This window comes from Anarrhichthys ocellatus, unplaced genomic scaffold (assembly GCF_004355925.1).
Source record: "Anarrhichthys ocellatus isolate YVR2014 unplaced genomic scaffold, GSC_Weel_1.0 scaffold21, whole genome shotgun sequence".
NCBI classification, from domain to species: Eukaryota; Metazoa; Chordata; class Actinopteri; order Perciformes; family Anarhichadidae; genus Anarrhichthys; species Anarrhichthys ocellatus.
The window spans coordinates 397,220-413,382 of NW_022280051.1; the positions used below are offsets into that span (position 1 = coordinate 397,220).

General features: G+C 42.4%; 1 protein-coding gene across 11 annotated transcripts in view; it reads left to right on the top strand.

The window, feature by feature from the left end:
• wnk1b (WNK lysine deficient protein kinase 1b) overlaps positions 1–16,163 on the top strand; it is a 73,326-nt gene that overhangs the window by 41,581 nt on the left and 15,582 nt on the right. For 6 of the 11 annotated variants that reach the window (XM_031859254.1, XM_031859255.1, XM_031859257.1 and 3 more), the window contains exons 6-16: positions 1,457–1,545; positions 2,083–2,222; positions 2,393–2,472; positions 2,624–2,920; positions 3,169–3,238; positions 3,883–4,076; positions 5,731–6,036; positions 7,608–9,014; positions 11,558–11,653; positions 12,431–12,505; positions 14,448–14,711. In XM_031859254.1, coding sequence (XP_031715114.1) covers positions 1,457–1,545; positions 2,083–2,222; positions 2,393–2,472; positions 2,624–2,920; positions 3,169–3,238; positions 3,883–4,076; positions 5,731–6,036; positions 7,608–9,014; positions 11,558–11,653; positions 12,431–12,505; positions 14,448–14,711 — 3,018 coding nt within the window. The remainder of the gene's footprint in view (positions 1–1,456; positions 1,546–2,082; positions 2,223–2,392; positions 2,473–2,623; positions 2,921–3,168; positions 3,239–3,882; positions 4,077–5,730; positions 6,037–7,607; positions 9,015–11,557; positions 11,654–12,430; positions 12,506–14,447; positions 14,712–16,163) is intronic. The other 5 variants (XM_031859261.1, XM_031859262.1, XM_031859260.1 and 2 more) reach the window with 5 other exon arrangements.

Here is a 16,163-nt window from a genome sequence, read left to right on the forward strand (position 1 = left end):
GGGGGGGGGGGTTGTTGCGTAATGGTGAACTGGTGGGTTGCAGGAGAGAAACAGGCCAAAGAAAGTAGGAAGGGAAGACGGAGCTGGATGACAAGAGCAGAAGTCGGTGGTCATTTGCCGGCATGAACGGGGTGAAATAAACAGTTAGCAACTCTTTCTGTCTGTCTGACGAGCTAGTTCAGACTGAAAACAACGACCCAAGACATCTGTTAGTGCAACAGGTCTCTAGTCTGTTTGTCTGTTTTCTAGGTAAGTTCCCTACCTTTCATTTGATAAACCTTAAACCTGTCCAACTGTCTCTCTGTCAGTCGTAGTAGCTGGTTTTTCCTCTTTTTGTTTTCATCCAGCAGTGTTTTTGAGTTTTTATTGCTTCCAATCTGCATTCATCGTTATGATTTTATATTTGATATATAATGTGTGATTTAAGGAAACTGACATCTGCTAGAAATAGTTCTGATCTAACTTAATATAACTGTGGGCTCTACATGGATGATGTTATACTCCATACAGGTGTACGACAGATGGAGAGATGGTCGTATCTTCTGGAGCATGCCATTTTTGTTTGCTACCTTGTTATTCATTCAGGATAAAGCTTCAGCTCCGTTCTTTTTTGACTTTGCTTCCGTTTCTATTTTGATCCTTTAATGTTTGAACAACTGGGCTGGTCATTAACAGAGGTTCCTTTTTAGTTTATTGTGCCAAAAAGTGTATTCCTATAACCCCTGCATTGTGCTGTATCATGAAGATATCGATTGTTTCTGTTTTCTTCTTTGGGAAGATTTCCAGTGTTGCCTTTTCTTGGTATTAAGCGTTAGAAGAGCCTTCAGCATGAGTCCCAGCTGATACCTTTTTATTAGTTTTATCCATCAAGATGGCCTCTAGTTTTCTTAATTGGCTCTGGGCGGCTGTGATTCATTGTGTATTCCTGAGAGGATATCTGGGTTTATGTGGGAATTAAAAGTTGGCAGTAGGACCTCTCTGTCAAATGTTTAAACATCATAAAATACTGTTAACAGTAAAATGCTCTATTTGCATGGCTCATGAATTTTAATTGCAGAATGGGTATTTCAAAAAGTTCCATTTAATTAGTAACAATTAATTCTGAAGTATGTAATAGGATTTTGGCAGTTCAGCCTGTTTTCTATGTTCCTATCCTGACGAACAATCGTGTTGTGCATTGTATACAGAGGCAAAACAGAAAGCAAGCATTCAACTGTTTTCTTGAAAGAAATGGAGATTACCATGAATGAATGTACAGCACATGTGTTTTAAAAGATGGCAGCCCACGATAAATGTCTCCTATACATTAGTGAGAAAGAAAAGCAGTGTTTCAGTTCTATCCAACACTTGTGTGTGTGTGTGTGTGTGTGTGTGTGTGTGTGTGTGTGTGCGCTTGACTGCTTGTCTTTCTCTAAAAGGTTCCTTGTCTTCACTGCCCTTCTTCTTGTGTTTGCAGGGAGTTAAGCCTGGCAGTTTTGACAAGGTAGCCATTCCTGAGGTGAAGGAAATTATAGAGGGCTGCATCAGAACAAACAAGGATGAGAGGTGAGACACACACACACAGCTTAACTTGGCATTGTTTTTAATTAGGCATATCTTTGGATTTATTTAACTTTGTGTGATTTACTGTACAGACAACGTTTGCATCAATCTCTTACTTTATTAAAATGAAATGGATCACAATAAGCCTCGTAATGTTTGATGGCGCCCTCTCTCTTAATCCTGTTCTGATTCACAGCTTCTTGGTCAGAAATAAAAAGTCCTCGGTTCTGTGTCTGACCATGCTGTGGGTCTGCCAAAACATTCACCGTACTCGAAACTAAACCAAAGCTAAACTCTCTTTCCCTCCCTTTGTTTTTCTTAAAGATGTCTTGGGGAAGAATAGTTATATGATGGTCTGCCATTCAGTTTATTTGACACAAAGACTCATTGTTGTCAACATGTTGTGTTTCTCAACAGATAAATTAAATACATCTGTCCTATTAGCTTATCAGCTGGAGACCAGCTCACAAGTTAAACAAATTGGTATGAAGAAGTGAATCCCCTCTTACATATCTCTTTTCTTTTCTTTCGTTCCTCTAGGTATGCTATAAAGATCCTGTTGAACCATGCCTTCTTTCAGGAGGACACAGGGGTCAGGGTTGAACTGGCAGAAGAGGATGATGGGGAAATGATTGCCATCAAACTTTGGCTCAGGATAGAAGACGTCAAGAAGCTTAAAGGCAAGGAATAATTGTATTTCTTCATCCAATTAAGATCTTGTAAGGTCTGCCATTCCTAAAGTCTTAGTTCCAGAAACAGATACTTTTGTAGTGATAACCATAAACACTATTTTTACAAAGAAAAACAGAGGGGCAGCTTCCTGACCAGCCATTTGTTCACTTGTTTGCAGGCAAATACAAAGACAACGAAGCCATCGAGTTCTCCTTTGACCTGAACAAGGACTTCCCTGAAGATGTGGCCCAGGAAATGGTATGTACAGAATGGAAGGATATTGGATGAGAAGAACTATGTGGTGAGAAGAGATGGACGGTTGATGGATGAAGTGAAAAGTCCCGTTGGTTAAGAAGAGTGTGTGTGTGTGTGTGTGTGTGTGTGTGTGTGGCTTCATCCAACTCCCCAGGTTGAGTCCGGCTACGTTGCTGAGGGTGACCATAAGACCATGGCGAAGGCTATCAAGGATCGCGTGTCTCTGATCCGGCGGAAGAGAGAACAGAGGCAGCTGGTACGAGAAGAACAGGAGAAGAGAAAACTTGAGACAGAGCAACAACGGCTGCAGCAGCTCCTGCAACAGCAGCAGCAACAACAACAACAACAACAACAACAACAACAACAACAGCTCCAGCAGCAACAGCAGCAACAACAGCAGCAACAGCAACAACAGCAGCAGCAAGAGACACTCAAATCTTCTCACACGCAGGTTTGTTGAACACTAAGCTAACTAATTAGTTTATTGTTTAATGATTTATCAGTAAATCAGTTTGTTAGTATATTTGGACTTTTGGAACACTCAACTGGTTGTTTGAACAAGAGACTGAAATACGGATATTTTCAGGCTTTCGGTAGTAAGAGTCCACATGGTCCTTTCTCCAGCTGTAGAATGGAGTGTTTGTGTGGACCCTGTGGACCTTGTGGACTTGACCCGAGCTTGTGTTTGTTTGTCTGCAGGTGGAAGCAGAGGAGACCGAAGTGGAGCAACAGCAGCTTCACTATCAGCACACGGGCATCTCACACACATGTAAGACAAACTTCAAATTGCCGAGGCAGTCGATACTTGGAGCACGACATCATCACATTCTGCATGGATATTATGTCTTTTTCCGTCGCACGTCTGTTTTATTCATAAAAGAGAATATTTCAAGCATCTGTAATGTATGATTTAGGATTACCACAAGACACCGTTCCAGCACTTCCATCTCTAAAAAAACATGTGACAAATGACTGCATACATCCTTAAAAACATTCTCCATGAGCCAAGAGGGTTATTCCGGTGTCGTATTATAAACACGGGGCAGCGATTGTTGAGTTGCTTTTCAAGTGTGGCTCACACATTACAGTCCTCTTGTTGTAAACACAAAACACTGGAACTGACTATGTTCTTCCTTCCTTTAATTGTATGCCTCTGAAGTTGTTCATGCGTTGTTGTGCCCTTTATAAACAGCTTGTGCTCCCCTGTGGCTGCTGCTTTTTCTTTTTTTTTTTTTTTTTTTTTTAAACCAGCAGAAGAATTACTTGTATAAATGGAGTGCAAATTCCTAGAGAGAGAGAAACAGATTCTTCCCACGTAGATACTGAGCTTCTGTTCAAGTCTTTACTTTAAGATGGACTTTATCGGACTGAAGGTGACCCTAACAAGTCTCTCTTTGTCGCTCTCCCCCTCAGCTGAAGGAGGTCTGGACAGCGGCCAGGGTTCCACCGTTTTCTCCTCGGACTCCCCCCACCTGGGTCAGCTGACCATGTCTTACGGCTGCTCCCACTCCCCCCATCCCCCTTCCCAGCCCCAAACCCCTTACCTCTCCACCCCCTCTGCTAACCCGCAGCAGCACCCAGGCTACGCCCAGCCGCCGCAGCCAATGGTGAGTGGCCTTATCATCCGAATTGGACATTGCGCACGTGTAGGTTGTATGTGCATAGTCAGTTTGACGTGTGTTTTTGGAGTGGGAGTGAGTAGGAATGACACTTGCAGTGAGTAGGCATGCAATTTATTGAGCTAAACGCACAAGAGCGTGTTGTTGATGGGTGTTTTATTTGGCGATGACCTCCTATGACCTGAAGAAGAGGACGACTAGAAGGTATTTGATTTCTTCTTGCCTGTTGAGGCTGCTACTTACTGCATTGCGCGGAGTGAAAGCAACACATCTGTCAGCCAATATTTAAGACACTTAGATGAGTTAATTACACAATCTGATATTTATTCAGTTTGTTACTTTCATAGTAAGCCAGCTAAGCATTCCTTTTTGTAATTCATCTTTCAATCTGTGAGTCACTTTCTCCTCAGCGTACCAGATGTCATGCATCCCTCTTTACCTCAATCCTGCCATTTCATCAGCCAGTTACCTCTTTCTGTCTTCCTCCCTCGATCCTCATCGTTCTGTGTTAATAATGCTCCCTCATGTAAGCATCCAGTTGTCACATCTGTTGTTTATTCAGTGACTATTCTTTTTCTTGTTTTGTATATTTGTTTTCCTACTTTAAACCTGTTTTCATATATTGATAGTTGAGCATATTTACTTCTCATGCATTTTAAGAATTTTCCCAAGGAAATACTTAATCTTAGATATGAAACGATAACTTTCTAAAACTTTTTTCCTTTAGAAATTAGAAGTCCCCCCCCTTGTGTGTTTGTGTGTCCGTCTATTCACTCTTATTGAATACCGATATACTGCACATCTTCACAATCTTAACTGAGCTAGGTTTCTACTTCTCTCTTATGGCCCTGGATTTAAATTTATATTTTACATAATATTTGTTTGATGAGCATAGCTTGTTGTTTTAACCATAATCATTAATTGTTGACCTTTTAGCAGCAGATGAGTCCAATGCCTTGCTCAAGGGCACATTTATACATAGTTACGAAAGGAGGAGTGGTCATTTCTTATTTCATTTCCCACGACGTTTGCATCTCGGGACCTTTTGGCAACAGATGCTCTTGTCTGACTTCCAGTTTACCAGCACCTCCACTGACTGAGACTGTTGGTCATTTCAGTGTAGACAAAGTGACTTACAGTCTGGTTTATCACATTAAATAACTACTTAATTGAATATCTTGAATAACCATTCTCTCCTTTTATGTAATATTGTGTTAATTTATTTCATTATTATTTCTTTGTTCACTGTTCTGTTTCAGTTTGTGTTTCATTTATTGCCTTTGTTCATGAGGTCATTTATATTTATTTGTGTTATTATGCTATTTGTCTTAACTTTCCTAACAGGTTTTGCTAGAAATTTGTTGTTGGAAAAACTGGAACGGTTGCTCCTACAAAGTCACTGATTTGTTTTTCTCTTTCATTAATTCTGTTAAAAATGTAGGAGCTATTATTTTGTTTGTTGATGTAATAAGCTGTAATTTTGGAAAATCTTTTTTTCTGTATTCTTCACTTAGCCTCTTCTTTTTTACACGTCCTTTCGTTGTTTTAATTTTGCTGCTGTTTTCTATGTTTCGTTCACTTTTTGCGTGTTTGTTTTCCATGTTGGTCCCATCCTCTTCTATCACCCCTCCCTGGCCCACAGCCCGCGTTGTGCCGTCGTCGAAGTCGTAGCATGTCTGTTTGCGTCCCTCCCTCCTCCTACTCCTTTTCCCATGCTCCTCCACCCATGGCCGTTCGTCCAAAGGAGCCCTCCACCCCTCCTCCAGACCTGTCCTCTTCATCCTCCTACACCACCGCCTCCCCCTGCATGCCTCTCGCAGCTGAGAGGGACACGTTCGCTGGGCGCCTCTCCAAGGCCCTGGAGACGGTCCTACCCATTCACTCGGCCTCCTCTCTGCCCAGGGCCAGGCAGCGGAGGGCCAGCCTACCTGCCCTGTTCTCCACCCCTGTAGGTTCACAGTCCTAAACCCCAAGGCCCACGATGGTTGTTGACAACCAGAGAAGAAGGGAGAGAGAGAAAGATGGCGGATAGGGGCCACACTGGTGTCTGGAAGTCGATAAAGCTGCTTAAACATGTTGTGAAGGCCCAGTGCCAAAGTTAATGCACTTTGCTCTCACTGCAGGGCTGGATGGCGCAGTGAGTGAAAGGATTCTTAATGAAACAGCTTGTGTTACTCGTGCAGTTTTTTTGTCACAGCTTTGAAGAACTAGCCAAATGAGAAATGCATGAACAACCACATGGAATCGGAGAATTTAATTTATTTGCAAGTTCATTGAAAATGCAAGAGGAGATGCACACTTGAGAAGAACATGAATTAATTTAGTCGTACTGTATCCTCCTTTACTAAACATGAATGTGTATACAGCCTCTGTCCTCTTCAGTTAACTTAATGATACATTTTTTTATACAATATAATCCGAGGTGAGCTAATTGTGTATCTTTAAGAGGCACCTTTGTCTTGATTAGTATGATCTCAGGGTTTACTTTCAGACACCGCTGTGAGTCTCATTCTACCCATCCACCTCTCTTTAACTCTCTCTCTCTCCCTCTGTTCGACCACCATGTGTTCATATTGAATACAGGTTGACTGGCTTTACCTTTAACTGTGCTCTATGATACAAATGTCCAATATCATGTGCATGTGCCATCAGAAAAACTGCTCATTTGACAGGCAAAGTTTTTAGAGTGTACAAAACACTGCTATATAAAACACATTCTCACTCCCAACTTGGGCAGTGTCCGGAGGTCAACGCACTGAGCACCCCTCTAGTGTTAGTTTTGAAAGTGTCCAGATGGTGTGTCAATGTACACACATAGTATCTTTAAAAAAACAACTTCTGATTTCACAGTAAGTTGGGTTAGGGCAACACAACCACTTGGTTAGGTTTAGGAAACGATCGTGGTTGACGTTAACTGCACTGACTTCACTACTCGAGTGACGAATAACTCGCCTGACTAGCAGATCAAGTGACTAATGAGTCACACGACTAACGTGACTAACTTGATTTACTTTACAAGTGAAGACACCAGACCTGTCCAGATAGTCAGGGTGCAGCTGCGTAGTTGGATGATCAGTGAAAGAATCTCTGTGTTAAAAGACAGTTTTCCTGAGTGCAGGTGCGTCGGGATATGATTGAGCTTATTTGGCCTTTCTTTTCTTCGTATTATACTACATAAACTACCCCACTGCATATCTACCTGTGATCTCTCACAGTGTCTCCCACTTTTACTGTCTTGTCCAGTCTGTCACTTGGCCTGTCTGTCTGTTCTACTGCAGCTTCGTGTCTTAACATGTTACCTGTTAACGTCATCTCATCACTCCTTTTTTTACAGCTGTTGGTTATATTCTCTCCTATTTTAAACATCTTTTGTTTCTGATGTGGAGAGAAAATATATCTCCCTTTTTTTCTCTTTGTAGTGCTTTGAAATGATGCTCTTTGCTATTTTCTCCATCTCATGTGGGCCTTTGCTGTGGTTCTCTCTCTCATTCTTAAATTCATTGTATCTCATTGTCGCAGCAGCATTCAATGCACCCCTACAGTGGAGGAGGAAGCACAGGAGGAGGAGCAGGAGGGAGCATCCCCCTCCAAACTCTCCCAGAGCCCCCTAATATTTTCTTACCTGAGCGCCCCATGTCCTTCTCGCCTCCTCCCACTGGGCCTCCTAAGGCCTACAACACCCAGAGACGCAAGAGCACGTCCATTCTCGAGGCACATACCCGCCACTTCCAGCCAGCCTACACTCGCTATGGGAGCAGCCTGCATCCCTTTTCTGGGATGGAGGGTGTTGAGACGCCCTCTCTCTTCATGGTAAATCCCGGTTTTGCAGCAGCCGCTCAAAGACTTGGTGTTGGTGAGCCGCTGCATCTCCAAGGACAATCTGACCCAAGTTTATACGTCTATAAAGACATAAGAGCAGAGCACGAGGAGGCAGTGAGGAGATTAAGTCTAAATCAAGCTGCCTTATTGGACCATTATGAAGCGATGGCTTATGGAGGATACCCAATGACTGCACACCAGCTTGGCCACTTGGGTTTCCATCAGCAGAGGCAAGCAGCAGCAGCAGCAGCAGCTGCAGCCGCTAGTTTCGTTTTCGATCCTGTTCCTCCACCTCAACCAGCGTTCTTGCACACACACCTCATGCAAAGAATGAGTGCACACAGCCCAATCCCTCCACCTTTACCCCCCATGAGTGCGCCCACTGGCGGCTCTTCTTCATCGTCTGATGGATGCTATCCTCCACCACAGCATGCCTCCTCGTCGGCTTTCCCGATAACTGCACCTCCAGTTATGGCTGAGGCCCCACCACCGACTGGAAGTGTTTTTGAGTTCCATTTAGCTGCAGCCGCCGCCGCAGCTGCTGCTGGAGACCCAAGCCTCCTGGCATCCAGACTTTACCGGGCCAGAAGGAGCTCTATGGACCTCCCTCTGGAGGACAACACCGGAACTGGATCAGGTGGTTCAGGCACGTACAGCCGCCTTCAGCCGGTGACAGAAGAGCTGTATGCATATATGAGTCCCGAGCTCCCCTTACCTCCAGGAAGTCTTCTTCTTCACCACATAGGTTTAGCCACAAGAGACAGAAGCCCAGAACCTTCCAGTGACTCTATGGCCTCCTCTGATGCCGGGGAGTTCCAGTCACCTCCCTTCGACTCCTCCGCTGCTCAGTCCATCCCTCACTCGTCCTCCGCCGTGCTCTACGATTCATCCGGAGGAGTGTTCCCCATAGATCCCCAGGGACATCCACCCTCCATGCAGAGCTTTCTCCCTGCCACTCCGTCCACCGACCCTGGGGGAGCGTCATCAACCCAGCTGGAGTCTCTGATCCAGAGTGCCTGGGCTCGGCATGGAGGGGTGATACCAGCCCAACCCGATATGACATACCATGAGTCATTGCTGGCCATGCAGGCCGCTAACCTTACTCTGGTACTGAGTCTAGACCTTAAAAACACCCCTACACCTTTGGGTCAATTACTAGTGGAAATGACACAAGTTGCTTTTTTTTTAAGCAAAGATCCAAAAGCTTTGTAATTATTATGACATTCTACGCATTTTCTTTGTTGTTTGACTGCAAATAGCCAACAACTCATAGATTAAGAATTTCATATCTATTGCCATAGACCTAATTCTTCTTGATATTTTGCCCATGAGGTCATTTACATTGGAAAACATCAAAAACTTAAAAAAAGTGTTCTCCATCAATTAAAGTGAATCTTTCTATGAAAAGCAGCTGAATTGATTTACGATAGTAATTTGACCCGGACCCTGTTATACCAATCCCTGCTGTGTGGTTGTTTTTTTTTGTTTTTTTTTTACCCGCCCAACCCAGGAAGCCCCAGTTGATGCTTATTGTCATCACGTAGCCTTTGTTTTAATCCTCTCCAGTCACATCAACACGACAGAGAGATTCTCATCATCTGCCTTCAGAATCTCTCGCATTTTGCAATGTGTGCTCATAGCAATACTTAAACAGTTCGTAAGAAGTTCTAGATGAGGGCACAACCCACAGCACATCTGGGTTCAACCAAGACCAGAAGCATTTGATTTGAAACCCGACATAAGACTCAGTGTTGTGAGTTGATTAATAATTATTTTAAATGCAACATTCAGAAGGTAGACTTTGGGAAGATCTCTGTTGTGCAAGCTTTATAAGCAGTCTAAGCCCCCTCCTGTGTTCATGTTGTGCATTTGATTTCTTTGTAAATATCAGTAAGTAATATGTTGTCTGTATGTTCATATACGAATGTATATGAGAAATGTGTGTTTGTGTCAGCATACTGTATGTATGGTATACTTACATTTTTACTCTTACAAATCCAAAGTCCGTTTGGGCCTCAAATGGGGAAAATTGTATCTAGAAAAACTTCAAATCTATTTATTCTAGACACCTGCACATTGACTAGTGTGTTGTGAATCTAAGAAAATCCTTGAAGTGTGATGAAGCTATGAGACTTTGTTGATTTGTATGGACAAACACTCAAACATACAACAAAATCAAAGGGGGCTTAGACCAACCTTCCACTGTAACCGTGCAGAGAGCCTTTTCATTTGTATATTTCAGATTCTGTTTTGTGTTGTAATTGCTAAAGATCTTGGCTTTAAGTCGGTTCTTTATTATAGCGTATTGTATTGTCGTTTCCTACCCACACTGGAGATCAACTTCCTACACAAGGTTCAAAGGTCACAGTTCAAATTCATTAAACCCTTAGAGTGCTGATATTATCAGTGTCACCTTTACTTTCTTCATTTTTTTACTTTGAACCATCGCTATGATCACTGGCCCTTCAGTCTTTATCTGTCACTACCTCTGTTTTGTTTTTTTCACGTCATTATCTTTCATCCATCTAAGTCTCCCGTCTTGCCATACATTGTATTTAGTAGATATCGTTGTTGTGAAATTCTTTATTGTGTCTACGTGACTGCTTATGATGTTAAGAAAAGGTAGGTAGCAGTGTGTCTGGTGCGACATACTTGTGCTTCATGACAAGTAAAAAGGGTTCAGTCAATAGAACGGCCGTAGCAGTCTGTATGATGATGTCCTGTAGTGCTGTAGATTATCTGAAGGATGCCGGTAGGGATCATACAGCTCTGTGTGGCTTAATGCTCACTAGGAATGTACCAGGATTCAATCAATAATACCAAAGTTTAATTTGGCTGGAAATAGAAAGAAAATCTGTAACATGTCAAACCAGTAATGTTTTCTTTAAGGATTTTTTTGAAAAGTATTGAAAGCTTTTTAATAGCAAAACAAATGTGGCGCTCAGGACAGGTTATACAGCATCTGGATGAAATCTCATAAATCTAAACTCACTATAGAATTTGACTAATCTGCAAAAATTTTCTGAACGGGATTATATCCGGCAATGTGGCAACTAAACATGACTCAAGGCATGTTTGCAGTTTCAAGCCATCAGGAACAGGCAGAGTCAGCCACCACGATCATGACTCATATTTTATCGTATGCAATACAACAAAAGATGTTAGGGTGTTTTAGGGAGCGCTGAGTTGTTGAAAGGATTTGGTGTCCGTATTCCAGTTTCTACCTTGTGCTTCTTTGATTTAATATCACTACCAATCACTAAGGGTTTGACCTGCATGTAAAAAACCAATCCCTGTACTTACACCCTGCCTAACCCCAGTTCTGTGCATGTACTGTTGTACATGCTACACTACGAACCGTGTATACAGTTGGTATTGGTGTGCATATATCTGTTGCCGTATAGATGGACGTTGTCTGTGTGCATGTGTGCATACACAAGAAGAATATGTAGACTAAAAGCTGATCACTAGACAACTGCAGAAGTACCTTGTGTTTGCACTAATGTACAGTTTCTGGTTGACAAACTGCAAACATGCTCTGATTTTGTTTTCTCGGTTTTTGTTTTTTCTCCTTATTGCCAATTTCTCTTGATTTCCCGCCTCCTCTCCGTCCACCCTTCTGTCTGTCTTCCTCTAAATCTGTTCCACAGCAACAGGCTCAGACTCCCACCCCCCAGTCCACTCCCCAGGGACCCCCTCTGGTCCCTGTCACCACCCAGCCAGCTCCTCCTGGGGCCCCCCAACAGGTAAGAAAAGCAACCTAAAAAGTCACTTTTTAGACTTCCAGTCTTCTCTCATGTCATCACTTTCCTCTCACTTTTAACACCACCTCCCCTTGATGTCCAAACCCCAAAAAGATTAAAAACAAAAATAACTCCACCCTATATCGTATGTGCTTATACAGCAGTAACTGGTATGTTGGCTTTCACTTTGAAGTTGTTGCCTTTGCTTCAAGGTACCGACTCCCACAGAACTGGCACTTTGCCTGCAGTTACACCGCAGTCGTTCTGCCCCCAGCCCAAGCCACTGCGGTGAACTAATTGCAGCACTAAAGTGATTTGATTGAGCATTAAATTGGATGTTAATCAGAGATCACATTTTTTTCTTTTCAGAAAATATGAACGAGCAAAGCAGCCATTCCCCCTTAGTTACATTCAGTGTTTACAAAACACTTGTATTGCAATCATTGACATGATTCATATTTTATTAAATATTTTTACTGGAATATTGTTTGACAACCAATTAGGAAATTAACAACACAGAGGGTTATAAAAAACTGATTTTAATTGGATAAGATTGGTTTTCCCACCTGGCATTTTCCAACAAATTTTGGTTTCCCATAACTTGGATTTGAGTTTATCCAGGTTATAATAATCAGGACATGACTGGGAACTGCACTCGCTATAAAAAGTATCAAACCAAAAAAAGGTACTGGCGTGTGTGTATATTCATATTGAGTAGTTCTCTCTCCTCCCTTCTCTCCACTGCTCTCTGTCTCACACTGTTTTCCTTTCTCTCTCCAGGTTGTTTCCTCCAGTCACAGTATTACATCAGTTCAGAGCCCCACACACACATCTCTGCCACAGGCGTCTTCACAGGTACGTAAAGTACCACCACTAATGAAATACACTGTACATGTAACACAATACTTCACAAATAAACTCCAAATGGACACAAGCTGGTGCTAGCTCTTTGCAGACATTTAAACACGGAAACGCAGGCACCCAGAGACACACATGGACATCCACATTTACACACAGTTGCCGTCAGTTTTCATATTCAATGCCATTCTTGGCCCATGTGTTATTACTGCATGTTTTGCTCGTCTTTTTTTGCTTCTTTCTGCTTCGTTCAGCTCAGATTGTTTTTCTGTTTTTCTTTCCACTCTCTGGCTTGCTGCATGCACTTATCACCGGGTTTGTGTGTGTTTATACTTGTCTACTTGTCTGTACAAATCTATGTTTGATTGTGTGTGTGTGTGTGTGTGTGTGTTCAGTTTTTTGACCTCAGCCCGTCTCCCAGTATAGAACATCTTTACTTTCTGTACCAAGCTGCTCGGCTAGCAATAGTTCAGGTACCAGAACATATGCGAGTGTATGTGGCTGTCATGTCCGTACTGTCGGTGCCCTCGTGTATCTGTTAGTGATGGTGTGTAAATCAGTTTGACAATCCTCTTGTTTTGTTGATGCCTATTGTTAATAGAGTTCTCCTTTGTTCACCCCAGATATAATGCTCCTTCTAACTACCTCATTAAAACATAGATGGCAAATGCATGAACACATTTTTAGCAGATGAAGATGGGTCATTTCCTGAATCAGAACTGATAAACGGTAAAAGATGAATATTGGTGGCAGTGGAAAAACCTTGAAAGAGGTGTAGCATCGATGTTCAGGCCAAAATCCAGTATGTTATGGTTTTACACCTAACCTCTTTGGTTTGGATAAAAACGAACACAGGTCGGTTTGCTCCGTTAGTATGGTTCACGTGGGCTGGTGTGAAAGCAGTCAGTCGGACCAAACAACCAAAACGAGACGAGAAAAGGTGGGTCTCGGTTCTCTTCTAAGGGAACTCTGGTGCTTTTCATTTGAGGTGTGAAACAAAGGATTTAATGTTGGCAGATATGTGATTTTAGAATTATTTCAAAAGCTCAACTCTGATGAATCCGTCTGTCCCTGAGTCATCACAATTTAATGTCCCTCGAGGGTCCTGAGGATGTGGGAGGACAATCGCCAAAACTGTCCAATCAAGCCAGTTACCTGTCGGTCCATATAGCTTCATGTTTACTCCTCTTGGTTCACTTGTAAAAAGTCAGTGTGAACAGGAGGCAGAGCACAACTACAATGCAATAATGTCTCATTCCCCCCCCCCCCCACAAAAACATGTCACACAGCCTCAAGATACAACCTCAAGAACACATGCAACGCCTTTAAACTCAATATAGACTTACAGCAGCATTAAATAAAGTGTGAGAAAACATCTGTAGGTAGGTTTTATGTCCTGTGTGTTTTAATACGGGGTTAAGAGTGTTGCCCATCTTCATTGCAGACTTTGCCTGCTCTCCTACTACGTGTAAAGCCACACTCTACATTGCCTGTTGAGATATATTTGCGGTTGCATGATCTTAAGAGTCGTGTGTGTTTTACACAAACTTTGTGTCAGAGAGTTTGTTGTTTAATTACAGATGTTGTCACTAATAGGCTCAATCAATGTTCCAGTGAACTATAGATGGTGTCTTTTATTTTTAACATAATTTATCATGGAGATCAATAAAGAACCAGACTCGCAAGCTAACCGGGAAGTAGTTTTTCTTTTGATGTGAAGCCTTTAAGGTGAACCGACAGTTATCTCACTGTTCCATTACTCAGGCGATATATATCCGTCTTTGCTCGGGGTTATCTTCTTCCTCATCCTCCCGATGACGTTGCTCCCTCACTTTTCCTCCTGCCCGTCCTCTCGGCCTCATCTACCTTCTTCTCTCTCCCTTCTTTTCCCTTTCTGCCTCCTCCTCTTCCTCCTTCTGGCCCTTCCTCCTCTTCTCAGCCCAGCTTAACTCCATCTTCCGTTACCTTGGTGACACTGCCCTGTCCATCGCCGTCCCTCCCTGTTACCATGCCGACAGCGGTCGTGGCTTCCCCTCCCTCTCCTCTGCCGCTCCCTGTTGGGGTGGTGCCTACTATTGTTTCTCCTCCTCCTCCTCCTCCTCCTCCTGTGCCCCTACTTGTGCCTCAGCCGTTGGCTATGGTGGTGCCAATCATCAGTGTAGTCACCGCCCCACCTGATACTCCCATGGAAGCCCCGCCCCAGGTACTGGTTTATAGACATTCAGACCCGACACCTGAATGATGTAGTAGTTTGAATCCTTTTCAAGTGCCTGGGATTGTTGGATTTGTATTTATGGAATTCCTACTTGTCCATGATACACATTTGAAAGAGAGGATGGACTGCATGCTAATGAGATGCAAGAACATTTTCATATTCTTATCCATATACAGTATCTGTGAGGTTTGGAAGTCACATTCACCAAACTCTCTTGACTGCATAAACTTGTGGACCCCGAAGCAATTGAATATAAACAGTACAGCTGTCCACAACAAAAGTCATCAGGGTAGCATCATACTGTGACAGAAATAAAGATGGTTTAAAAGGCTACACATGTTAAAAAAACTGAAGTAATATGTTACACTCGATGATCCTGGACAGGGACCAGCATTAAAACCCAGCGGCAGTTGTTGGAGAATTTTACGACTAGAGAAATGTTTACATTTCTGTGCCAAAATATGCCAATTAGAAGCTTAAAAAAAACTAAATTGGAAAGCCATGATGATGATAATGTGGTGAACAGAAATAGGAATTATGTTTCTGAAGTGGTTCCACTTGTAGAGACAGGCTGATTATCTGCATATGACTCATACAGCTGGTCTGGTTTATCCTGTAAACCTACAGTAACAGTTTGTCTTGGACGGTAGTTACATTGTTATACTACAATCTGAACGGTTTCCAGTTGGTGTTTAGTATTTTGCAATGGTATTGCATTTACATTACATGTTTAGTGATTATTAATATGACTGACATCTCATTTAATGTGCCGACATATTCTGATTTCCTTTTACTACATTGAATAACTAGTCGGTTGTTGAATAGCTTGTGTGGCTTGTTTTGAGTGTAGCAACACTGGCTCACTTAGAAAAACACAATCAAGCAATAATTGTTGGAAAGGATTCCTGGGTTGTTGGTGTGACGGCAGAGACAGTTTTGATTGGTCTACAAATAAATAATGTCCAATAGAATCCATGATTCACTGTCTGCAGATTTCTTTTTGGTCCAAGTACAAGAGTTGAACTCTGCTCTTACCATTTTTTCTAATATCTAAGTCTTCATTTATAGATGTTTATCAATTATGAGGCAGGGTTGCACGTGCAATTGGAGATACCTAATGCACTTAATGAACACAATCCTGTTTACGTTCTCTTTTTGGGCTGTTCTTGCTTTGTTACTGTTGTTCCATGCTCTAGTTTTAGTTGTTGTTCGGACCAATTCTGCCTCACGACTGCTCTATATAGTGTTACTCTAAAATCATGAACCCGCTTCTTACTATTTAGTTAGTTTTCTCTCTTATTTTTGTCACACTTTGCTTATATTTTATGCCTTCCTGCTGCATTTTCTTTCCCCAAATGTCCCTGGTGTTTGTGTTGATAGCGATCATCTTGATTGTGTGTGTGTGTGTGTGTGTGTGTGTGTGTGTGTGTGTGTGTGTGT